This window comes from Ambystoma mexicanum, chromosome 11 (assembly GCF_040938575.1).
Source record: "Ambystoma mexicanum isolate Mex_15411 chromosome 11, UKY_AmexF1_1, whole genome shotgun sequence".
Classification (NCBI taxonomy): Eukaryota; Metazoa; Chordata; class Amphibia; order Caudata; family Ambystomatidae; genus Ambystoma; species Ambystoma mexicanum.
In genome coordinates this window covers 948,888,343-948,915,442 of record NC_090934.1, presented here as the reverse complement: position 1 = coordinate 948,915,442, position 27,100 = coordinate 948,888,343, and the positions used below count along the sequence as shown (strand labels likewise).

Here is a 27,100-nt window from a genome sequence, read left to right as displayed (position 1 = left end):
AGGGCTCTCTGAAATTATTTACTGTGGTCCCTGTGTGTAAACGCAAGTGACTGCATTTATTTGGAAAACAAACAGGCAGAATGGGTTTGTTTTTTCAGCACTTGGTGGTTTTTTGTGGTTCTCTTTTAGTAATGGGGTATTATTACAAGTGATATGCTTCTCATCAAAATGCACTCCACACATTGCTAAAGAGATTAATGTTTGTTATTGCATTGAATATCATAAAGTACTATTCAAGGATATTTCTTGAGGGATAAGTAGCATTACAAGTAACACTTTCCACATCTAGTATAGTAATGTTTTTTTGTAAAAATTGCCAAGTAGACATTTGTATTTTCTAAATCTTATTGCTAGCACATATTTCAATTACAGGTATCTAAACCAAGTGCTGAAAATTAAATTTACACGAGAATCTCAAGTTCGAAAGCTGAATAGACTTCTGAGTTACAATCTGCCACTGGAAATGGACAACGTAAGGTAAGAAAAGTAGTTCTCATTTAGGTCTTTAAATTTGATTACTCATCTGCTTTGATTGCACAGACCAGTGGATCATAAGCTATCAGCATCCAGATATGAATGCTAGCAAAACCAAAGTACATGCATTACTGCTTTGTTTAATCCTTCATAAACATCTAGTTAGGCTGCAATGAAAGCATTCTTAAAAGCGTTGTTGTTGGTACAGGCTTTGGCTGGAATTAGTTCATTGCATGCTGATGGTTAATGAGTGTTCTAAAGAACCTAATCCTGATTAACAATTTGTCTTCAGATTGTAAAATATATACTTGATTGTTGTTTTAAATGGCACATGTTTATCTGAATACACTTATGAATGTATTTATTGATTTCAAATATGCACCATGGCATCTCTTAGGAATAGGAGTGTATTTTTTATATTAATTATGTATGTAATATTTTATTCATATAAATGGCCAAAAGGTGGACTTTCATCTTTTCACATACCATTAAATACGTTCCAGAACATCAGAGGGCATTGAATTTATTTGCGGCACTACCTAGTCCCCAATCAGGCGGCAAATAAATCCAGACATATATTGTATTTTCTGCAAAAAGTGGACTATCAGTGTTGCTTTCTCATCTGGACACTTAGATTCATGTACGATCAAAAAAGAAAATTGGAAATTCCTTAAATTCATGGTGGGAGGTTGACCTTTTCAGTGCATGTCAAAATGTTATCTGCACACTTACCTGAGGGAGTTCTCAAAGGTCCTAGCTGCAATGGCGACATACCTCGGTCTTCAAAGCATTGAATTGTATCCCTCCCTGCTCTGGTCCTGTTTGAGGACTGTACTCTTGGAGAATGTTGAAAAGTTGTAGAAATTAGAATGCATTCAAGCTTGTCAACTTCAGATGGTCCAGTTCCTTAGGAGAATGCCCAGTGCTTCGCTCTTGATGTCATTTCCTTCGCACAGAGGAGTTCAGCCATCAAGGAGACCAACAAAGCTGCTTTCATTCCTGTGGTGCCTTTTGTGAGGCTCTCGTTGGAGGAGGCCCATTTCAACTCTCCAGACACCAAGACAGCATTGAGATTCAATTTTTGGTTTATTTGGCTCAGTTTTCAATGACAACTGATGCTTCATAGAACAGCTGGGAAGCCCGTTCCAGCACTCTTTGGTGCATGGCCTTTAGTCACTGTTAGGAATTTCCTAAACCAGACGTTAAGGAAGACTACTCTAAACCTTGGTCACACAGTGACTCAGTAGAATACCTGATTTTCCAAGCCTTGAGCATAGCGGAAATTTCAAATGTATACTTTGCACAGAGTAGCAGTGGGGAGCTGGGGGCGTACAGCATGGCGTATAACAGCAGACAATAAGAGAATATCCACTGTAATGGCTGATAAATCGAAGCACAGAGGAGAAAGTTAAAAAAAAAGTGTATTTTAGAAAGTAAATGTACCAAGGGTTTAAAGAATACTGAAAACAAGGATTTCGGGAACCCAAACAAAACGGTGATTAGCAATTTCAAATTGGTGAAGGACATCAGTCCATCCCTTTCTATCCGTTTGCTCCACCAGCTTGTGGTGAAAGTGAATCAATCTTTGGGGTATGAAGGTCCCCCAATGCAGGTAAGTATTTAAAGTTACTAGGCAGCAATAAAGTCACTCGCAACCATAGTTCTACATCTACACATCACCATTTCTTACTCTGAGAGTCAATTATCACTGGTTACCAACTCATTAGGATATCGCTTCCCTTGGTAGCAGGCACCCCCACCTTGTATTTGTTGGGCCAGTGGATCGCGGGCAGAGCACTCCATTTACCTGATCGTGTGCAAAGTCTCCATGCTTTGCATATGCTGGACCAAACTGCTCTGGACATGGGAAAGGTAAGCTTAGTATGCCCTGGTGATATTAGTAGACTTTGCCAGTGTTTCCTCCAGCATTGGGGTGGTAGGTTGTTAGGGAGATTTATAATTTTTATGCTTGATCCCCTCTCCTAGTGAGACCCCCAGCACTTTTTGCTGTACTTTTTTCTTGTTCTCTTGGATGAGGGCAGCCTTTTTTTCCACTCATTCATTCTGACCTGCTCTAATCATGGGAACTCGGTTTCATATGTTTTACTTTGTTGTGGATTCTTGCTTTCCTCCATACCTTTTAAAGGCATCTGTGTTAAACTTTTGCAGCGCATAGCACCTTATGTGCAGTGTTGCTGAGGGCCCTTTGGGTTCTCCTTTTTATATTCTGTTATTTTCCTTAAAAACAACTGTTCTTAAGGATAGGGGGATACTTTTATCCTTCCTAACTTTTCCGTTTTGAGAAATTAGCACACCCCACCTTATGTGGAGTGCTGAGGGGATACCTAGTATCCCCCTTCTCTCTGCTCCTGTAACTTTGTTACACAACCCTTTAGTTATGGCTGGTGGCAGTGGGTGTGTTCTACCGACTTTTGTGCAATTTTCCATTGCAGGCTGTATTCACAGCTGTGGTTGTGCAGAGGAGGGTCACCTATGTTCCAACGTGGTGGCTCCTTCCTTTTTTTTTTTTTAACATTTCTTGTGTGGTGGTTCTTGTCAGCCCTTCTTCTACCATCCTGGGAGGGGTTAGGTCTTGTGAGTTTTGTCTTTGGCGGGAACCCTTTGTGTACCCGCCAAGGCTGCAGTGTGTCTGTCAGGACAGGAAGCATGGGAGGATCCCGAAACTCTGCTATCCTTGTGTCTGCTGATGTGACTGAATTGAGCCAGTTCCCACTGGAGGGCTGGCCGTCCTGATTGGACAGCAACCCGCCCCTTTCTGTAAACTGCAGGGAGTTTGCAGGAATGAATGGGAAATCCTGATAAAAGGTGAGGTTCAGGAAAGGCAAGTTGACCACTGGAAAAGAAGATCTGAAGCAGAAGACTACCACAGATGCCGGCAGACCCTTCCAGTAAATGCAAAGAGACCCCTGCTGTCGTAACCCTGTTTTCTGAACGACAGAGGAGCTCCAAAGAGGACTCCTTCCCTTTTGGCTGGTGGGATCAACTAGCCATAAGATGACCTGCAGAACAAGCCATCACCTGACGTGCGGTGACCTTCAAGGGCTGCAAGCGGCCAATACCAGGGGATCTCTGGCCCAATTGTAGTGCATTGTCTTCCTGTGAATGAATCCTCCCAGAAATTTGGTGAGTTCCAGTTGGACCTCCAGAGGCAAGATCCACCTCCTCAAGGTCCCCTCAGCTGCAAGACCTATATTTTGCCTCAAGCCCAGGGACTGCATCTATGCAGCTCTGAAATGTTTCCACTGGCTCCCAATGGCTGCAAGGATATAGTTCAAGACCCTCTGCATCGTCCACTTCTGGTGCTGTGGTCTTCACGACATCCAACACGCTCTTCCAAAGTACCTTCCGTCTCGAGCCCTTCCCTCGTCTGCTTCTAAAACTGCGTGTCAGACGTTTCTTCAAGCAGAGTGTGGGGGGGTAGCTCTCTCTCTCTCTCTCCTCTGCAGGGGTCTCCCTCTGGAATGGCCTCCTAGCCCCTCTCAGACTCGAACAGGACCTCCTTAAATTCCAGAAGCTTCTCAAGACCTTCCTCTTCTTTCTCGCTCCCTCTCCCCTGCTAACCTTATTTCCTGCTCTGCTTGGACTGGCTGCTTGGTGCCCTCATTCGTATAGGGCACCAGGCCCTTCCTGCCCAGTCCTCTAGCACTTGCCTCCTGGCCCTCCTCGCACTGCTGAGCTGGGACTGCAGCCTTGTAGTCCCCTGCCTTCTCTGCACTTAATACAGAGCCCTTCTGCCCTGTTTGCACTTCTCCCACATTCCCTTCCCTCTGCACTTCTTGCTAACGCACTTGCACGGTCTGAATGTCACAAGGCTCAGTAAGATAGTTTCTTGCCTGTCCTCTTTCCCCTCTCCCTGTCTTGTTGCACCTCGAAACACTTGTGTATAGGCACATTTTAAATGCAAGATCAATCAACCATCCAACCAACCAACCAGAGTGCAGGACTGCAGAATCGAGGTGGATTGACTGGGCGGTAACAGTTCACTGCTGGAGCTTGGAAAAAAGCACCAAAACTGCAGACTGACGTGGGAGTCAATATAATTCCTTGCCGAGGGTGCTTTCTCGCGACTGCTGCTGCAACATCCTTTCCAGAATCCTTCCTTTCGTCATCACGACCAAGGAATAAGAGACCGGGACCATTGCTGCTGCAGAGGAAAGAACCCAGCTGCATTTTCTTCAATAATCCTAAGGTACTGTGGAGCTCAAGGTAGTACTTGCCTCAAGCCAAAGTGTCCCTTCTGTGTTGCTGTAGTGCGGTATCAGGTGTTTGGGTGTTCACCCATACTCATTGCCCAGGCCTAAAGCTTGTGCATCCATAGGGAGTGCTTTACAAGGTCCCTGGTCACTTTTTTATTCCACTAGAGCCTCCTACTTGAAAGTAATTAAAGTGTGGAACTTTGCCTTTTCTGCTACTGTACATGACTGCACCCCTCTGTTTGGGCTGATTTTTACCCTGGCCTGGTGGACAGATTTGTAGAAGGGCAACCTATATTGTGACAGGGACAACTCTGGGGAGCTATAGCCAAACCAGTTCAAGGTAACAAGGCGAGTGGTCTAGGCTAAGTCTCAAGAGGTGGTGAGCTTGTAAGGGGTCCACAATGAGCACACACAGCAAAGCAGTCAAGGAACACACTTCGACAAACGGGTATAAAAATACTCCTTTACTTGTGGCCAAAATAACACAAACAGGTTAGATACATATGTACAATTACTGGTGTAGAGCAAAATATATATCAAACCCCTGAAAAGAAAGGTACAGATTAGTATTAGCACTACAGGTCCACAGATAATCAACCCTAACTTCAGAAGTCCAACCCTAAGGAGTCTGGGGCCATAGTTCAGCAAAGTTTCCACACAGTTTGTGAAGCTGGAAAACATGAAGGCAGGGTCTCTGGGGTTCAGGGAACAGTTCAAGTGTCAGGGGACAAGTTAAACTAGCTAACCAACGTGTTCCCAGCTTTCGGAGTGCTTGTGTGAACAAGCAATGCAAAGCCAAAGTGTTATAAAAGTTTTAGAAAAGTTAGCAAACTTTTTAATAGGAGTTTAGAGGGCAGGTAAGTGTTATAACTCACCCCCTGTACTTGGATTCTTCATGAGACTTGGCAGGTCGGTTGAAGAAGGTCTGAGGTTGCTTTTACCCTGCTGTCAGCCTCAGCCCTTGATCCCCAGGAGTTGCAGGTTCGAGCAGATCTCCGGTCTGTGACTGATTTTGGTGTAAGGACTCTCATTGGAAGAATACAGGCAAACGGCCCTCTCAGGACAGGAATGGACACAAGTAGGCAATTTTCGGACGACTGCCACCGATGCATGGCAACGCAAAGGGATTCACTTGCCGTGGTCAGACGTTCCCTCCCATCTCGGGTCCCCTTGATGCTAGGACTACGAAATTTCGCAGAGGTATGTCTTATAGGACAAGCTGGGGATCCACTTAGTTCTGTGCCTCAACTCAGAATGGGGACATCTGCAGCACGGTAGCCCAAATTCAAAGCTGGTCAGCCACAGGGCGGTCCTGGGAATGTTTGAAGGCTCTTCTTCGTAGGACTTTGAGCTGATGTCGAGAATTATTATAATAAAATGTATAAAGCGCGAACTATGGCCCGAAAGCATCTAGGCGCTGGATGTTCCCTCCACGCCAAGGGTCACAACTTCTTCGCAGGACTGCTGGAGATCTTCCACAGGACAGGGCTCTACCAGGGCAGCAGCAGAAGTTGGCCGCCAAGCTTTCTTCCGGTGGGTCCTCAGTCTCCTTGCAAGTCTTCTAGCCTAGCAGGACCGGGGTCTTGGCTGCTTCGGTTTCTTCCAGGATATCTCTGGAGTGAAGCGGGGGGAAGGGGGTTCAGGTGTCCTCTTCATATACAAAAGCAAGGTAAGAGCAGCAGCCACCACTACCCAATGACCGATCTGCCCCACACCACCCCACCCCCCCCAGCATTTTTTCCAATCAGGACCACTGACGGCAACTCATTCATTCCACCCAGATACACTGGCATTCCCAGACACTGCCAGCCCACTTCCTGGCAACAAACACACATAGCCCTCAGTAGCCCACAGAAAGCTTCTGCTTCCCAGGCACTGGAAGTCCATATAACGATTTTCCTGGCCTCTCGTGACATGGCCATGTTTGACCACTACCCACAGTTAATAGCCAAACGTGGTAAGGCTAAAATGAAATGCACCAAAACAATGGCAAAAAGTCACTGCTGCCACCGGCTTGTCCATTTAGCACACCTAGAGTAAACCAACAATCCTTTGAGTGTTAGTCTAGGGCAAAAAAAGTGTACTCCATTGTACTGCATTGTGTAAGATGCATTTCACAATGATAAGAAGTTAACGCAAGTGATAAGTTACTAAAAGTAGTAACAAAGTATCAAGACTAAGGGAAACAATGTTTCCCAGTACTGAAAGCCTGCAGGACATGTCAGTTTCCCCATAACAGATGAGCAAAGCCAGTGTAGTAAAGCCTAAGGTTTAACTGCACTGTAAAAAGAACAGGTCAGATACAAAAATAAAAGCAAAAAGTTTGTGGGTCCATAGAAATGGAAGGAATGGTGCAGTAAAGAGGAATCTTTCCTAACACCCTCCTCAACTGACTTTGAAGAACTCTTAACTAATAGGGAATGGACTGCTAAAGTAATATAATCTATTTGGTAGTATGTGATTGTTGCTAGTGCTGAATAACCCTATCTGATTGAGTTTACAAGTGAAATGATTGAAGGTTAACCAACGGGTTAAACTCGAAGAAGTAAAAGCAGCTTTCAAACTGTAGGAGTCATTAGAAGTTGTGGTTGCTCAGCTTGCGCCTAATTCTTTTCTTTGGGCACGATGTTACTCCATGGGCCAAAGTCGCTGGTAAAGGAGAGATCCAGTCACGGCTTAGCTAAAGGGATGCATGGTGTATTTTTTTTAAATATATTTTTATTGCAATTTGGCTATTGAACAATCCTTAAGCATACACTTGTTAACAATAATAAAAAGATGATGCATACATATCGTATATCAATATTCAAGTAATTCATTTGTTTAACATTTCTAATGTCATTCAATCATTTATACATTAATAACATTTAATACTCATAGTAGATTATTTAATTTCTAAACCTCTTCATCACAATATATTCTCAAATATTTCTGTTCATATATAAATAACCTTTAAAAATGCATCGCTCTTTTTCATTTTATCATGTTCTGGTGTTGGGATTGCAGCCTCAGGGGAAGCAGCAGTGCATTCATTTCAGGGACCCAGCTGTTCAGGTGCTTGCAAGACATGCTGTAGCAGTCCTAGTTCTTGATCTCTCATTGGTGCTGGTGCAATGCAGAAGTATCTGGGTCCCATTCACAAGTTGCATGTGTAATTGCTACAAGTGACATTTGAGATGACGGAGTCCTGTCGCGAGTAATCGGATTGGTCCCGCAAGTCTAGGGAAGGGAGTACTGGTGTGGTTTCCTCTTGTTTCTGTAGTTTGCTTTTCTGCAGTAAGCCGGTCTCAGCAGTTCTTTGCCATCTAATTGTAGCGCTAAGAAGCAGAGTCTGTCTTCTTTGGGAAGCGCCTACCAGCTGCTTCAGTACAAATCCAAGACTTTTATAAAGGTAGGGTGCAGATGCTTGCACTTATTCTTACATAGATGTCAGTAGGTGGATGGAAATCCAGCTACCAATCAGACACACTACATCATTCAAACATTTGATGGTCACCCAATTGGGTGTGGTTGCCACATGCACACTTTCCCATGCTTCCTTCGGGGCACACACAATGTGCGTTCTGAGTGAATGTGTTTGGAAAGATTCTTATTGCTGCTTTGCTCCCATAGACTTTCATGTGTCCCTTATTTATGCTTTGCTTTAACTGCAAACCTGGCTTTTTGGAGGAAAGTAAAGCCTTTTGCTTTATTGCTCTTGCTTTGCTCCAGCATGCTTCTGAAGTCCATTGATTTCAGGACTGGTGTGCAAGACATATTGCCCAATGGCAGTTTTTCCATTCTCGCAGGAGGTCCAGAGGTTCCCTGGTCGATGGTTTTGGCATTTCATGTTCCTCAGTAGTAGACCTTCAACTCTGCTGTGTTGTCATTGCGCTCTTGGTTCAAGTGGGTAACATCCAGAAGGACTCCAGGGCCCAACCCACAAATGGGAAGGATCTGCACCATAAAAACAGGCAGTGGTTGTCCAATCATGGGCATCTAGCTGCACAGCGTGTGCTCAGTAACAAACATTACCCTGTCGGCAATAAGGATTGGGACCAGACTGGCCCATCCAGTTACCATACACAGCCATGTCTGAGAGTCCAAGAATGGACCCCGCAGAAGAACATGAGCTTATTTGGTAGTTTCCGGTCTCAAAGAGCAGGGAAACCTGCCAAAAATAAAGGTGTCATAAAGGACAGCACTTGTACCACGAGGAGCAGCAATTTGGAGTTTGTTGTAATCAAAAGGGCATTGTTGTGGCAAAAGGAATGGTGCATTGTAGTGCAGCTAAAACATGCAGAAAAAGGTACACTGCCACCAGCCTCTTTCGAATCAGAGAAGTAACACAAATGATTATTTGTATTGTCCCATGATGAGTGGGAAACCTCCTTTGAACAAGAGTACCAACGGCAACCCCAGACACGTGTTTCAGCCTGGTTGGGCATCATCAGTGAGGTGGAGCTGTGCGTCTTTGAGCAAGGGGTCCACTTCTGGGTTCCCCCAGGTAACATACAGTGACCAACCCCAAGTTCCTTGCAAAAAATACAAAATACACAACTCCACCTCACTGGTGAGGCCGAAATACGTATCTGGGGTTGCTGTTGGTACTCTTGTTCAAAGGAAGTTTGCCTGGCATTTTGGTGCTGGACTGCCCTTGTGGACGGAACAAAGACTCATATTCAAATGGATGTTCCTCCCTTGTGAAAAGTATAGTGAGCAAAAAGCGAGCTGCAGACTTGGGGTTTACTTTCACTAAATTAATACACTTCTCAAATAGTTTACAGAGTTAATACTTGTCTTTGAGTTGCTTGTAGCCCCTCCAGAAGGTACGAGTTCCTTTACTAGCTCTGAACTGTGTTCTTAAGTGATACTGGTAGTGTCTTCTATCAATAATGGATACAGTTAAAGTTACATATGTTGCAAGAGATCCTTGCAACCATGTTGGTCTAATTAAGTGTGTCTACTACTGAATAACAATTTATATTCTGGTCCAATAGGGTCTACTACCCATGAATTACTTAAGGTAATCTAAAAGTAACTAACCAGGTTTTATTCCCCAAGAATAGCATATTGCCTTTCTGAATGTATACCTTTAGGTTTGACCCGCCTTGAACTGCTGAATGCTCTTCTGAATAGGGTTATACTTTGATTTGTAAACCATAAGTATTGTTTTGGTTTTTATAATTGTGTTTAACTTATGTGACTAGTACTTACTTCCCCAAGATTTATCGTGGCCTACTGTATTTAAAATAAACCATTACTTTTTACAATACTTAGTGTATCTGTGTTTCTTTGAACCATATCTATGCTCCAATTTTGTTGTGCTGACCTACAACCCTCTTTCCCTCCTGAGATGAGGCTGGCTGCTCTGTCCATGCTACCAAACATTCTCAGGTGGTACAGCCGTATACTAAGAGTGGAGTTTTTGTACTGCCTCAGACATGGTTTTTATGTAGTCTTGTAGGACTTTAGAAAAAAGGTCCTAACATGTATATGGGCAGGTGACAATGCACAGATTGTCTAGTCTGTTACCTCCAGCTGCTCAGAGCTTGGCCTTGGGGTATTCTGATGTTCTCACAGCTTTATTGGGGATGGAGGGGACGTTTGGTGCAGGATGTAGCTGATGGCGTGAAGCATAAAGGTCCGAGTGTCCACTGCCCTCTTACTAGTGATTCCAGCCTCCAATTCAACCAGGACTGGAGTGTTCGTCTACTCAACCTTGGCTTCAACTCTGTGGAACGCACTCCCTCCTCACATTCGACACACCAAAGACTACATGGCCTTCGGTACAGCTCTAAAAACCTGGCTTTTTCCGTAAACCATGATTAGGACCGTATAAGGCCGCCGAAACTCACCAAAATTCGAGATACATGAGTTCAATTACATTAAATTGGAAAGTAATTACAGCCGGCCAACAAGTGTTCCTAGGGATACAGAGGGAAGTAATCACAAAAAACGTCCAATAAGACCTCAAGGTGGAATTAGAAACTGTGATGCCACAGTTGGCAGCCTTATTGTCCTGCAGGCTCTAGGATATGCATCTGCTGACTCTCCGCTTCCTGATACTACTACACAGGCCTAGCAGCCTCTCGTACCATAAAGTTGATCATACCCATTCACTCCCTACCATGCCCGTCTACATACCAAAGATACGAACCGACCCAAGGCACTAAAGCAACCAGGCTCTACAATACCGCTGTCCTGCCAATCCTTTAGCACCACTTTCTTGGTGGGACTACGTTGCTGCAAGATATATCCTGACCTATAACCAGTATCCTGCCAAGACCTACCCTGTAACCCACATAAACAACAGCCAGGGACCCGGAAGAGGGGCTCCCTGACACATAGTGCTGACCCCAAGAATAATGACCATCTGAGCATGCAAATCATAACTTACTCCGGTCCAACCTGTGAATCTACCTCAGAGTACCGCTACCGCGAAACATGAGGACGGTCACTGCCTGCTCATCCAGACCCAGAAAGTAACCAGGAACAGAGGGTCCCTAAGAGTAAATCATCCACTCCAGACACTCGCCTCTCCTACCACTTTGCTCACGCTCCTCTTTACACCAACAAAGCACAGCTATACCCCTCTATCAATTTTGGCCTAGCTGCACACATACAAACAATTCTCCATGAACACCTCAACCACCTGTTAGGCCAATTTTTTCCTGGGGTATAGTTCTAGCTGCACAGATAAAGGTCCTATACAGGCCTAATGCCACCAGAATGCAGTCTCAGAGACCAACCACCTGGCTGCACACATTCGACTGATCTCTCACTATCGCCACACCTAGTGTTGGGATGCAGCCACCATCACGTAAATCACACTGGCTGCACACGTATTGAGTGCACCCAAGCACTGTAATCTACCCTACTCTCTCGACAGACCTGGACTAAGGTCCCCAAGGGCGTTCAACCTACAAGCGCTTTGAGATCATAGCAATGATATATAGGGCGCTACATAAACGCAAAATAACAATAACAATATGAGGAAGGTCTTTAAAAGTGTGATTCAATGGGTACTGTGTGTGGCCTGCTGTGGATTCAGGTTGATGTATGTGCTGGGATCCCGGTGGTCTAGCAGCAAACATCTTTCCCAACAATGAGAACTATGTTTCTACATAACTGTTAATCATCTAACAGATTTAGGACTTGTTGCCTGATTTCATACCATATATACATGTAAACAATTGCTGAAACTCAGCAGGCCCCAGTCTGCCGATGTTACTTACCCCACATGCATAAAACAATTAGGCTCTTTACTTTGAAAATGATCTATTACAACAATCTGCTCACCATTCTCAGTCATAGTATGAACTTTTGATTCTACCATACAGACCATTGACACTTCCAATTTCACCAAGCCTAGACCTTGCCTTCCTAGACGCTGACTTGATGTGTGGGACGGGAGAGCGAAATGTGAGGATGGCCATTTTGTTTTTCAGCAACTGATGACAAATATTCTGTGTGAAAGTATCCTCAGCAGTTTGAATGCACAGAAAATAACTATCATGAGCAGACCTTGTTGTTATGTTAATGAACCTTCTCTAATTTACTTGTTTGGGACCCCAAGTTAAATCTAAGGATAATTACTGTTCCATAATTGCCATTGCATTCTTATGTATTTCAGATCTTTGCTGTCAAGCACCTCATCGCCTGTTGTGTTCTGTCACAATGACTGCCAGGAAGGTAAGGACTTCATCACTCAATTGGAGCTGGCAGGGGATGACCACATTCCTTTATTTTAATATTTGACTTGTACATACAGGGATACATTTGTAGCATGGAATAGAATGTTGATAAAAAACGGCCGTAAACCTAGTCGTAGCTTATTCTTCCTCCACATGGATACCAAAACCTAAAACACCCCCCCCCCCCCAATAAACAAGCCCCTCAGAACATCCCACCCCTCCCCCATGGTTTCCCTTCCTGCCCCAATGCAGCAGTGTTTAATGATCACCAACAGTTTCTTGCCGGGTGTTGCCCCCTCCCAGGGGTAGAGTTTCAAAGTCTACGAGCTACTTATCTAGCTGTTCCACTCACACCACCTCCCACCGGAGCCCATGGCCATGGCACCGCCCCATATTTTCCCCTCCACCAATCCCAGCAGCTATGCTGCCTCCTAAGCCCCGCTCCTTAGCGTTGCTCACCGACCATACTTCTAAAAAAAAAAGGCATCTAAAGACCTTTGATATTGTACCGGGACTCGTCCAGGAAATGTTAGGAGTTCCATATCATAGATGGTATTAACCTTCGTCACCCACTCTTTTCCGTTGGGAGGCATGCACTCTTCCACCCCTGGGCAAGACGGCACCTACCGGCCACTAGCATATCCTGTACCATATGCCCCTCCCCCCCCTCCTCCTCCTGCCGCCTGTTAGGGGGAATTCTCTGAAATGTGCTAATTCCTTCCAACTTAGAGTCCCGCAGCAACTTTGCTGTATTTTGAAGACTTGATTTTCTTAACCTGAAGAGAGTGAGACCCTTTTTCCCACTCATGTATTTTAATGTGATTTTTGAACTGTTTTGGTTATGGACCCTGATAAACTCCATAGGCATCATCTTTTACATTGTGTCACACAGCACCTTCAGTGCAGTGGCACAGGGAAGTCTTCCAGATTTTCCAAAGGTTAATAAACCTTCTCTGGGATAAACTACTGTTTCCCAGAGCAGTAAAGTGGAACTGACTTTACTTAGATATGTAACATTCTAGGCCCAGCACACACTATCTTACAATAGAGTGCTGGAGGAGTTACTTAGTATCCCCCTTTGTCTAGCCTCTCATGTAACAATTTTGTTACCCTTTCCTCACTGAATGGCTGGTGGCAGTGGTTTACTTAACTACCGCGGTGTGCATTTACTGTGGGCTGCATCGCAGCTGCAGTAAAGCCCCCAAGGGTGCCATTTTTGTCAAAATGGCAGCGCTCTTCTTTTTTTGCCATTTCTTTGTGGAAAGGTCCTTGAGATTTAATCTGCACACCAAACCAGGTTTGGTCCCTTTGTTCGCTTTGCCTTTGGTGGGATTCACGAGTGAAGCCCGCCTCTGGCTCCAGGGTTTCTGGGGTAGGCAGGAAGTGAGGGAGGTGCCTGAAACTCCCTGTGCTTAGTCTCCTAGGAGGCCCAAATGCACTCTGTGATTGGCCGGCTGACTGTCCGGCAAGAACAGCCACCTTGCTGGGTGACTTGATAGCTAGGCTGGAACGAATGGGAGAGAACTGAATAAAAGGCGAGGCTTTTGGCTTGGAAGGCAGAGTCGAGCACTGGACTAAGGAACTGAATAACTTGAAGAGGAAGCCTGCTGCAACTCCTGGACTGTTTTGCCCGGTGAAGCCCTGCTGCTGTGCTGAAACTCCAAATTCGTATCGACAGAGAAGCCCCTGCAAGGACTACTTCTCCCCTTGAGTTGATGGGACCAATCAACTCCAAAGTAAGCCACCTGGACATTCTCTCAGAGCGGGTTGAATTTCCAGAGTTGCTGCTGGAAACCGAATAGCCAGGGAGAGGAACACCAGATTTTGTGCATTGCTTTAAAGTTGGCCAGGAGCTCCAGGAAGCGCCACTGACCGAGCCTGAGTCCCCTCAACAGAGTGCGGGACCCCAGAAGCAAGGAAAGTCCATCTTCACAGGCAGAAACCACAGTGTTGCTATTTGCGGTAGTCGCGAGGATCTGAAACCCTGAAGTACCACTTGTTGGAAAAATTGCCGGTTTCGAGCAGTGACCGTCCCATTGCAGTGATTCCCCAGAAGTCCTCCCTCTTGTCCCCACGACTGAGGCCCAGGAACAGAGATCTGCAGAGCTGCACAGAAACAGAAGTTATCTGCTGCACTTTTTCACGCCAATCTCCCCTGCTCCACGTTGGGTGCATATAGTGTGGCCAAAGTCACTCGCATTCCCTCATAGTATCCCTTGTTAGGTAAGAATTGATGCAGTCACACCGTGAGACTACACAACACTCATCTGCTTGGTATTAGGTAACCCACCTTTTGGTATAGGTCCATACTACACAAGTTGGTAGTGTGACTGAGCAGCCAGGCCTATCTCGAGTGGTAAATCTGAGCTCTAGAGCTATACAAATGAAATCTGTAAATACGAGTAGCCAAGTAACACTTACACTCAAGGTTTCAGTTATAAATGGGTATTTATTTAACATCAGTTTTTAAATAAGCGTTCTTTAAAAGGCAATTTGTGTAACAAGGTAAATATACTTTAAAATTACTTTTCAGAATCAGAACAAGTTAGTGGATAATCTTTGGATATGCTTTTTACACAATTCCTACACCCTGAGGTGACCAATCACAAGGATAGTAATGGCATTTATATATCGCACTAGTTATACTTTGCAGATTCTGAGGTTGCAGAAAGGAAAGGTTTAAGGAAGGAAAATGTTAAACAGGTTCTCTTTAAATGTGAGGACAACTAAATCTACCACCTATGAGGGACAAACAATATCAAAGTCAATGGACTGGAAGAGCCTTCAGGGAGCCAGGGCAGCCAAATTTAGAGAGTTTGTAGAAGATAACTTGTAGGGTCACAAGCTGTGAACGGAGAGTTGGACTCCACTCTAAAAGTAAGCTAATGCAATTCCCAACTGAGAAAAGCACAGCTAAAAAGGCAATGAGGTAAGTACCCCAAACCTAAACAGTACCTCTGGTTTGAAGAAGAATGGTCCAGCTGGATTCTGCCTTTGCTACAGCGGTGCAGACCCTGTGTCCCTGAGCCTCAGTTGTGGGGACAAGATGGAGGACGTCTGATGGGCACCTGCGGCGGTACTTTGGAGGTCGTCTGCAGCTACGGGCTCTTTTCGGTTCAGCGGCACTTCGCGGTTTCAGCGCTTAGCAAACAGCACCGTTGCGGATCTCGGATACTTTTTGGGCTTCCTTCATTTCTTGGGTCCTGCACTCTGGTGAGGGTACTTGGGATCTGGTCGTCCTGCTTCTGGAGGGTCCTTAGGAGACTCCTGGAGCTTCTAGCCAGATTTGTTACCACATCAGACGTTTCACTCGACTACGGATTACTCGCCCCCTGGCATTCGGTTCTTACAGCAACAAAGAAGTACAGCCAGTCGGAGGAAGATGGTCCAGTGGAGTTCGTCTCTGGGTTAGTTGGTCCCACTAACCCATGGGGAGAAGTCATTCCGTCCAGAGCTTCTCTGTCAAAATGAAAAAGTAGTTTCAGCACAGCAGCAGGGCTTCACTGGGCAATTCAAAGGTCCAGGAGGATGCGACAAGCTTCGTTCACGGCTTCTTCGGGTGTTTCTCCCAGTTGTCGACTCTGACTCTAGTGCCTAAAGAGCAGGCTTTTCAGCAGGTTTCTCTCATTTATGCACAGCCTAGGCTGTCAATCACACAGCAGGCTAGCCAGCCAATCAGGACTGGTTGCATTCAGGCATTCCTAGAGACAAAGGACAGGGGAGTTTCGGGACCCTCCCTCACCTCCTGCCCTTCCAGACACACTGGAGAAATAGGCGTGCTTTAGGGCTGAAGCCCACCAAAGGCAAGACCGAGTGCTCAAATCTGTCTCACCGCACCGAGTAAAACCCAAGAAAGACCTCACAAACAGAAAATGTCAAAGACTGGGACCATTTTGACAAAATGGTCACCCATGGGTGTTGTACTGCAGCTGAGGTTTCAGCCTGCGGTAGAAAATCACAATGGCAGGAAAAAATTAAACCACAGCCGCCAGCCATTTAAAGTAGTGAGGGTAACCTAAAAATGTTACATGAGAATGTAGGGTAAGGGGCTACTAGGAAACAAACCCCGCAGCTCTCCACAAAGATGGTGTGTGCTGGATTTACAAAGAGAAAAGGTAAGTAAATTTCACTTTACTATTCTTGAGAACTATAGTTCATACAAGAAAAGGTATTTAAACCTATTGAGAAATCTAAAGGGATTTCTGACACTGCACTGAAGGTGCTGTGTGTCACCATACAAAAAGTAGATGCCTATGGACTTTGTCAGACTCCAAAAACCGTGGAGAAACATAATCCAAATCAGGTGAAAACGCATGAGGGAGTGAGAAAAAGTTTCCACTCACTAGTCCAGCGAAACAGCTGGGGGTCTCTAAGGTGGGAGGAATTGAGCACTAAAAACGAAAATTTTCCATAACTGCCCCAAAGCCCCTCCTAATCTGCACCCCCGTCATCCGGAATGCTTCCCCAATTAAGATGCTCACCCCCCTCGGAAGCCTTATAAGATGCCCTTCAGGCCTTACCGATGTCTTTCCCCTTAATTGACTATTCTGCCCCTTGCTTGTAATGAGTCTCTTGTAGAAAGAGGATCATCAGGCGCTGCTTACAGAAAATATTACTAGTCCATGATCTCTTATTCTGCGATTTAAGCCCCTTTTCATTGAGCATGGCCACCCTCAACTCAGCCAACGCCCTTTTTCACCTTTCGTCGATTGTCCCTCACCACCTCCAGGGGCCATCCCACACTCCCCACCTTTGCTAACTGCTGCATGGTAGGGCCCCCCCCTCCTTTGATCCTATATCAGGCCTGTATGGAACAGGGTCAGCGCCCCTAATGTCCCCCAGGGGTCCCACTCCAGGGCCTCCGATTCCTCTGGTGTGGCCTCCCGCCCCACGGGTAGGATCACAATCCTCTCTGCTCTTCAAGTCGAGATTCGCCTCATGGGCTGGGCCAGGTGGCGCATCCGCAGGTTTTGCCCTCCACTGTCACCTGCAGGTGTCACCTCCCGTTATCTCGCTCTGCCATCGGGGCTCCTTCAATCACCGCCATGGCTTGCGTCGCAGCACCCAGCCGCGTTGGTCCTTAGCTGGCACAGCGAGTTATGGCACTGCATCTGTTATCAGCAAGCAATTGCCCTGGCTGTCTGGTGCTGCTCGGCACATTTCTATGCATGTGAGTGGTATGCTGTGGGGTGGAGTACATCTAGATGTTACAGTTCCTATTGAGCTAAAGCACACAATCCAAATAGATTGCCACAGTGAGGTTTCCAAACTAGATGTGTTTTTCTTTCGCGTATGACAACTTTTTCAAGTGAGCTTTTAAAATGACAGGAAAGCTGCTTCTAAAAGTAATAGTTTGAAGAAGGTACTTAGTAGTTAAGGTAAGCAATGTTTCTATCAATGATCAGTACGATGTTTGCCACCTTCAGAGATTCATTTTTCCAGTTGGCATTTATACCTTCTATATTGTGAGTACATTCTTCATCATAATCCAATTCATTCTAACATATCAGACCTGTAATCTTGTGCACGCTTGTTTTGCTTGTTGCCTGTGTAAGCCTTCCCTTGTAAAATGTAATTAATGCACATTACAAATAATTGCAGGTAACATTTTACTGCTTGAAGGCCGGGAACATTCTGAGAAACAGAAACTGATGTTAATCGACTTTGAATACAGCAGCTATAATTACAGGTATGCTTATGTGTACTCTAGAGTTAGTTTGCAAACTTCAGTGTAAGTGTTAAAAATGTGGGCCTCAGTGGAAAGCTGGTGTCAAACCCACCATCTCTAGTCACTGTGGCAGTCCTGTTATTTATAAGCATATGTTTAGAGACCATTTAGTTCTGAATACATTGGTGAGACTGTGGCACTTAGCTCAACTTCCATTACCTTAACTGAAACCAAAATGCTAAATATGTTTTGCAGTTTGCGCATGGAGCACCATGGAATTGCCTTATTCAAAATGAACCACAGCACAATGACTAACTTTACACGATTTATGAAATATTTACTTGGTATTATTATAAGAAAGTAAATATGCTATTGATAACCCAATAAAGCCCAAAGGGCAAAACCTTGGTTGATGCAACCATGCAAAAAGTGACTTCTAGTTTATTGGGTAGACGTCCATTGAATACGAGCTTTAATGTGAACATTTACTTTACAGGTGCAAAAGATCTACAGTTTAAAATTGAATGGCTTAAAAATTGTAAAATAAATGTCATGGTGTTGCGTTGAACGCAACGGTTCACCTAATGAACCCACACCCTGCTAACGTCTACCCTTTCTGAACTTTCATAAACCAACAGGATGATTAAAACCTGCACCTAACCCAAACCCAATTATATTGTGCCTGCCTGCCTTTTCTTTCCTCCACCTCTCGATGTCTCTTAGGGAGATTTATCCCTTTTATGCTTAATCCCCTTTCCTAGTGATACCCCTAGCACAGTTTGCTGGACTTTTGGACTTTTTCCTTTTTCTCCTGAATGAGGGGATCTTTTTTCCCCTCATTCATTCTTTTCTCCTCTAATCATGGGAGCCCTGTTCTATACGTTTTACTTTATTTTCTGGAGTCTTGCTTTCCTCCATACCTTTTTAAAGGCATCTGGGTTTCACTTTTGAAACCTTTGGGCTCTCCTTTTTATATTCTTTTATTTCCCTGAAGAACTACTGTTCTTAAGGAGAGAGGGATTTTTTTGTTATCCTACCTAGCTTTTCCTTTTTGAGAGATGCACACGACACATTATCTGGAGTGCTGATGGAATACCTAGTTACCCCCCTTTTCTCTGCGCCTGTAACCTTACTGTAACAACCCTCTAGTTATGTCTGGTGGCAGTGGACATGTTCTACCGACTTTAGTGCAATTTTCCACCGTAGGCTGTATTCACAGCTGGGCCTATGCACAGGAGGGTCGCCTGTGTTCCAACATGGTGGCTCCTTTCTTTTTTTGCCATTTATTGTGTTTGTTCTTTCTTGGCCCTTCTGCCATCCTGGCAGGGGAAAGTCTTGATGCGAGTTTTGTCTTTGGCAGGACCGCTTTGTGTGGCCCGCCGAGGCTCCAGTGTGTCTGCGAGGACAGGAAGCAGGAGAGGGTCCCAAAACGCAGCTGTCCTTTGTCTGCCGATGTGCATGAAAGGAACCAGTTCCCACTGGGGGCTGACTGTCCTGATTAGACAGCCAGCCACCCATTTCTGTAAACTGCAGGGAGAGTTGCAGAGGCTGAATGGGAAATCATGATAGAAGGCGAGGTTCCTGAGGCAGAAGGCAAGTCGACCACTGGAACAGAATATCCAAAGCAGAAGAGGGCCAGAGACGCAGGCAGACCCTTCCAGTAACCCTGAAGAGACCATTGCTGTCCTGACAGTTTTCAAATCCACGAACAACTTCGAAGAGGACTCCTTCCCTTTTGCTGGTGGGGCCAACTAGCCTTAAGACGACCTGCAGAACGAGCCATCCCCCAACGTGCTGTGACCTCCAGGGCTGCAAACCGCCAATACCAGGGGATCTCTGACCCAATTGCGGTGAATAGTGTTTCTGTGGACGAATCCTCCCAGTACTTTCAGCTCCAGTTGGACATCTAGATACAGGTTCCCCCCCGCTCCTCCTTCACCACAGTGCATGCCTGTAGAATCGAGGTGGATCGACTGGGTGGTAATCGTTCACTATTGGAGCTTGTAAAAAGGTGCCAAAACCGTAGACAGATGAGGGAGTACGAAGAATTCCTTGCTGATGGTCCTTTCTCTTGACTGCTGCTGACCAGGAACAGTAGACCAGGTCCACCTCAGCTGCATAGGAAAGAATCCTACTGCATCGTCAGCAGTCCTCAGGTACTGTGGTGCTCAGGGTAGTACTTGCCTCCAGCCAAATTGTTGTTCCTGTGTTACTGGATTGCTGTATACCACTTGTCCAGGCCTAATGCTTGTGCGACTATTGGGAGTCCTTTCCAAGGTCCCTGATAACTTTTTTCACTCTACCAAAGCGTTCTACATGAAAGTAATTGAAGTATCCTATTGAACATTATAGTTTCTGCTGCAGCACATCACTTTGCACCCCTCCTCAACTGACTCTGAAGAACTCAACTAGTTAGGGAGTGGACTGCTAAAGTAATGGAATCATTGAAAAGCATGACAAAGTATATTGCTAATGCTGGTGCTGAATAACCCTTTTTCCTTACAAAAGAACATTGTCCGAGTGACTTTAATAAGTGAATTGACTTATCATTGAACTGTGTCCATGACTGACAACGTTCCATTGCTATTGGTTTACCCACCTGAAAGTGTTGCTGATGTTTTCTATTGTGTCGATTAGTTTAAATGGTACTTGCATACGTGAATATAACTTTGCTTTGTGTACGTATGTACAATAAATGTCTATTCTCCAGCATGGGGTCTGGCATGGATTCACATGCTCATGAATATTCCCTGTCAGGCTGGGAATCCTTGGTAAAGAAAAAAATCTGTTTGTTTCATTTCTGAACTGTCGTTCTCCTAACAACCAATCACTGAGCTCTGGGTCATACTGCCCCTAGCCAACGACTGCCCTCTAACTAAGCCCCTCCTCTTGCAGCCATCTTCAGATTTTTGCCTCACTTTCAAGTGTTGGGAGTTCTCGTGCTTAGCTCTCGAGCTTTTACTGCGAGTTTCGCTTTTTGGAAGAGTTTACTCTATTCTTCGGTCAATCAAGCACATGTGCTCCATCGATAATCCTTCCGATTAACGGGGACCCGTTTTTCAGATTCTTTAGTGCTCCTCAAGGGCGGATTTCGTCTAGTTTCTTCGTGGAAGCTTCCAGAAGATTCTTCTGGCCTACACAGAGTGGATCATGTCGGACGAGAAGGATTCCCCTTCCCTTTTCAAGCTTTGCACCGACTGCGGTTTGCGGAATGTTTACATGGACGACAAACATTCCCAGTGCCTGTACTGCCTGTAACCAAGGCATAAGGAGGATTGTACGTTTTGCCGTGAACTCTTGAAACGCACATTGAAGGATCAGTGTTGGGGAGAATTCTCAGAAATTGCCAATTGCCTCTACCTTAGGGACCCCCAGCAACTTTGCTGGATTTGAGGACTTGATTTGTTTAACCTGGAGAGACCCTTTTTCCCCACTCTCTCGTATTTCAATGTGATTTTTGAACTGTATCTTTTGATTATGGAGTCTGACAAACTCCACAGGCATCATCTTTTACATTGTGGCACACAGGACCTTTAGTGCAGTGACACTGAGAAGTCTTTTAGATTTCCTCAAGGTTTAAGTACCTTCTCTGGGATAAACTACTTTTTTCCCAGAGCAGTAAAGTGAAATTGACTTTACTTACATTTGTAACTTTCTAGACCCAGCACACACTATCTTACAATAGGGTGCTGGAGGGGTTACCTAGTATCCCCTGTCTAGCTTCTCATGTAATATTTTTATGTTCCCCTTTCCTCACCGAGTGGCTGGTGGCAGTGGTTTTGTTTTTACTACCGTGGTGTGCATTTACTGCGGGCTGCGTTCGCAGCTGCAGTAAATCGCCCAAGGGTGCCATTTTTGTCAAAATGGCCCGGTCTTCTTTTTTCGCCATTTCTTTGTGGAAAGGTCCTTCTTGAGGTTTACTCTGCACGCCAAACCAGATTCGGTCCCTCTGTTCATTTTGCCTTAGGCGGGAATCACGAGTGAAGCCTGCCTCTGACTCCAGGGTGGGCAGGAGTGAGGGAGGTGCCTGAAACTCCCTGTTCTTGGTCTCCTAGGAGACCCAAATGCACTCAGATATTTTGCCGGCAGCTACCCTGATGGGTGACTTGACAGCTAGGCTGGAATGAAAGGGAGAGAACTGTATAAAAGGCGAGTCTTTTGGCTTGACGAAGGAACCGAAGAAGAACTTGAAGAGGATGCATGCTGCAACTCCTGGACCGTTGGTTTGCCCAGTGAAGCTCTGCTGCTGTGCTGAAACGCCACGTTCGCATCGACAGAGAAGCCCCTGCAAGGATGACTTCTCCCCTTGAGTTGGTGGGACCAATCCACTCCAAAGTAAGCCACCTGGACATCCATCTCGGAGCTAGTTGAATTTCCAGAGTTGCTGCTGGAAACCATAGAGCCAGGGAGAGGAACACCAGTTTGTGTGCGTTGCTTTTAAGTTGGCCAAGAGCTCCAGGAAGATCCTCTGGGCTCCCAGGAAGCAGGACTGACCGAGCCTGAGCCCCCTCAACAGAGTGTGGGACCCTAGAAGCAAGGAAAGTCCATCTCGACAGCCAGGAACCACAGTGTTGCTATTTGCGGTAGACGCTGGGAGCTGAAACACTGAACAGCCACTGAAAGTGAAGTTTGCCGGTTGCAAATTTTGACTGTCCCACTGCAGGAGTCCCCCGACGTCCTCCCTCTTGTCCCGACAACTGAGGCCCAGGAACAGTGAGACCTGCAGAGCAGCACAGGAACAGGAGTCATCTGCTGGATCTTTTCTTCATTTTAAAGGTACTGTACATAGTCTAAGAGACCTCTTGCTGTAGAGTTGTTTGCATCTTCTACCACTCACAAGCTTGTGGCCCTACACTGATTCATCTTTTTCTTCAAAGACTTCTGAAACATTGTGCAAATACTTTTCTACTTCAAAGAAGTGCTTCAGCCCATATAGACTCTTGCCTATTGACTTTGGCTTAGCCTGTTTTAACTGAATGACTCTTATTGGGGGATTTGAAAGTATTTTCCTGCTTAAGAAATGTGTGGTATCTTGTTTGCTCTAATAATCATTCCCTTTTGACTTGCTCTTAACTAATTCTGAATGCCAACAGTGATACATTAATGTCAACAGTACCATAGCAATTGAAGTCACCTGTGGGTGTAGGTCTCTGCTGTATGCCATCCGAAATGGGTATTTACTGATTCTGAACTTAAGAGAGTGTATAATTTTGAAGTATATTTGTGTGGTGTTTTACAGTGCTCCCTTCTGAAGAAGGCTTACATTAACTGACTGGTAAATAAATGAATAATTGTTTTTTCAAGAAACCCTGTGTGTAAGTGTTTGCTTGAATACCTGTCACTGTGAATCCCTGTGTAACTCCCCTACAGCTCACATTGACCCATCTTGAGATGAGCCTGGCTACTCGTCCACACTACCAACCTGTGTAGTACAGACTTATACCAAACATTGGGTTGCTTATTGGCAGGAGGTTAGGGTTGTTGTAGTGTACCCTAAGGGTACTGCATACAGTCGTGCCTAACAGGCGTAAACGGCTGGAAGAGTGGCTGCAGGCCAAGGCCTCTGCACCGAATGGTTCCCAGGGGCATGCCTCTCCCGGATCCGGGAAAGCTGAGTGGGCTTCGAAGTACTTTGAGGGCACCCGTCCCGTGGGGGTCCAACAAAAGACCAAGCACTGCTAGTCCTCTACCGTCGGGAGTGCCGTTGCGGCGGGCTCCTCAGCGGCCAGGGCGCATTCGACATCCCCAGTTGCATCGGTCTCCAGTCAACGCTCTGGATCTTCATCCAAGAGGAAGTCGGATCACCTGGGCAAGCTAAAAGTGGCCAAGGAGAAGACCAAACCGGGTACGGCGTCCAGCCTACCTTGGCAGAGAAGTCCAAGGGGGACCGAGTTCCCGACCCCTAAGGAGAAGACCAAGCAGGACAAGGTGTCCGGGGTGACCACGAAGGCTAAGCCGGACAAGGGGCCTGGCCTAACCGTGAAGGCTCAGGTGCACCAGACGAAGGCGACGCCTTTCATCAAGGTGATGGTAGCGTCCTTTTCGAAGGCCGTGGGGGCAGACCTGCAGGGCGCCCTTACCAAGGCAAGAGTGTCCCTACCACCAAGCCCATTGAGAAGACCCCAGAGAAAAGGATGCCAATCATCTCCCTGAGACCCTCCCCTCTGGATGCAAAGAAAGGGTGGGGCCTGGAGGTCCTCCACGGTAGGGATATCTTCTCTGCTGAGGAGGAGGAACTCTTCTACCTCCAGACCATCCAGGAGGGGGGTGGCGACGAGGGAAACTGATTCGCCCCCTACGACGAAGGCGCCGACAACAAAGATGCTGCTGAGGAAGGCGATGGAAGGCCTCAGGACGAGGGCCTTGGCCCTGCTCCCATGCCCCAGCTTCCTATCCCTGCGCCTCAACTGCCACATGAAGACCTCTCAATGGACATTCTCTCGACTCTGCATACACTGCTATCCGAGATACAGAAGAGGATGCAGGCGACGCCGCTGCCCGCTGCGCCGGTACCGACCGCCCCACTGACTGGGGAACTGCCATCCAAGAAGAGGCACCCGTTGCCTCTTTGCCACCCTTTGCCTCCTTCTGCGCCAACCCCCCCCCCGCAGGTGAGACAGTCGCACACAGCGACGGGCACAGATGATGACGACGGTGGGATGTGGGACCTCCTGTCGCCTCCGCCCAGATCCCCTCCGCCGGACTAGATAGGATCGTTCCATGCAATGATTTCCGGAGCATCAGAGCTTTTCCAGTGCGCACCGGAGGAGAAGAGCTTCTTATACCAGTCCCGTGAGGCGAAGTGGAAGACCATCCTTTCAGTACTGCTCTTTGATGCCATTTGGGATGAAGGACTGGTGCTCATGAAGAACCCTTCTACAGCCCCAGCGAAGAGGGACCACCTAGAGAAGTACAGGGTGCCGGACTCTGCGCCTAAGTGATTAGGGGCTAACCGTCGCCAGACTCAGTGGTTTTTGCAGCGGCCAAGAAGTCGTCGGGCTCTACATCTTCGTCCGTGTCCACCCCTCCTGACAGGGGGAAGAAGTTGGGTGCGATGGGAAGGCGAGTTATCTGCTCTGCAGCGATGACCATCAAGGCCGCCAATACCCTCGCTATCATAGTGCGCTACGACCGGGAGCTGTGGTTCAAGCTCCCACCTCTGCTGGACTTACTCCCAGACGATACGAGGTCAGAGGCGTCGGACATTTTTCAGGAGTCGGACCACGCCATCACGGTAGCCACGGACATCGCAGACGCGGGTTTCCGCCAGATGGGCAGTGGCGTTTGCCTTAGTCGGCGTAGCTTGCTCCAGGCTACCAACTTCCGACAGGAGGTCCAGACAAGGGTTTTGGACATGCTGTGGATGCTTCCCTACAGGCCATCAAGGCGGAGACGGTGCATGCCCTGGGCACGCTACAGCAGCGGCGGCTGTCCTTTCAGTCCTCAGGAAGCAAGTCTACCCGCTCTTTGAGGGGTTTTGGTGGGGGCTTCTCTTCCTACTGCCAACCCTCCCGTTCCTCAACCCAGGAAACAGGGGCTGGGCCGCTCCAAGGCCTTCGAAGGAGGACGCTGTTGTCATCAGGGCCCGTAGGGCGGCCCATTGACCTCCAAGCAAGAATGGACCGGTCGGGACATCGGGCCCCCACTTGTGCACCCCGGCGGGAGGCTGGCTGCTGAACTTCGTCAGTGTGTGGAAGACCATCTCCACCGACCGTTAGGTGCTGGATGCTCTCGCCCACGGACACACACTGGAGTTCCAACGAAGGTGTCCCCAAATACCACCGGTGGCCCGGCAGGAAAACCACATCCCTCAGCTGCTGCTGGAGGTTCGGGCCATGCTAAAGAAAGGGGCAATAGAGCTAGTTCCAAAGCGGCTCAGGGGCTCTAGAGTCTATTCAATGTACTTCCTCATGCGAAAGAAAACCGGGGGCTGGAGGCCCATTCTCGATCTGCAACGACTGAACAAATACATAAAGTTTAAGTTCTGAATGGTCACTTTTCAACACATGCTCTAGCAGCTGGAAGACAGACTTTCTGTCGTCGTTGGATCTGGAGGATGCGTCCTTCCCCATTCACAAAGGACACCGCACGTTTCTGCGCTTCGTTGTTCAGGGGAAGCATTACCAAATCAAGGTCCTTCCTTTCGGGCTGAAGTCGGCACCCAGAGTCTTCACCAAGTGCCTGGCTCTGGTGGCGGCCCATCTGCAACTACTTCTAGGCCATAAAGACCGCATATGGAAACTAAGGCACAATAACCATATACTATAATGACACGTCAGACACAAGGTTCGTTTTCCAAACAAGTCTGGTTTTATTCAGAGTTTCTCAGTCGGCCGACTGGGTCTCAACGCCTCACGTGTGTTCCCAGACCTCGTGAGATGCGAGAGAGCAAACAGCTCTCAAGCAGCAATATATATATATATATATATATACATCATGCATTATCTTTTGTTAAGGCAATTCGACCCACCCTCATACATGTTATACAGGCTAGGGTTCAGTGATTGACAATGGACACGTTATTACAAGTCTTCATTCAGTCTAAACATAGTTATTCTAGCAAAGGCAGCAAAGACTGCTTTCTGTTATGGGGAACATGGAGCTCTGGCCCAGTAAGGATATCTTGTTATTAGCAGGGAAACATTCCATACTACGTTATCTGTGTGTTACAGCTCATGAGCTAAGGGTCAGATAGTTCTGAATCAGAGAATACCATTCTCCGTAAAGGAGAACCGCTAGGAGAATATAATCCAAGTTTAACTGCCTTTTACGACAGTGCTTGCAAGACAAACCGTCACCTAGGCTACTGATTAGATGCGGCTTCTGCTCGATTTCAAGGACTTGGTGAGAGAGAAAAACAATGTATTTCTGCACAGTTCGACATTCCTGTCTGCGTTAGCATTTCAGCGTTCAAGCCGTGGCCTTGTACTGTGTGCGGATCTAAAGCATAGAATATATTTGCAAAGCGTTTAACAGAAAAGAAAAAAGAAAATGGGCGCATTTCACAAAATGGAGTCCCTTTGGTCACATTCATGTTTCTTGGATTGCGATGTTTGTCACGTGAT

General features: G+C 46.5%; 1 protein-coding gene across 1 annotated transcript in view; it reads left to right on the top strand.

The window, feature by feature from the left end:
• Positions 1 to 27,100, top strand: part of LOC138503959 (choline kinase alpha-like) — a 233,403-nt gene that overhangs the window by 63,269 nt on the left and 143,034 nt on the right. The window contains exons 6-8 of the mRNA XM_069624094.1: positions 373 to 477; positions 12,307 to 12,365; positions 17,969 to 18,056. Of these exons, the coding sequence (XP_069480195.1) occupies positions 373 to 477; positions 12,307 to 12,365; positions 17,969 to 18,056 (252 nt within the window). The remainder of the gene's footprint in view (positions 1 to 372; positions 478 to 12,306; positions 12,366 to 17,968; positions 18,057 to 27,100) is intronic.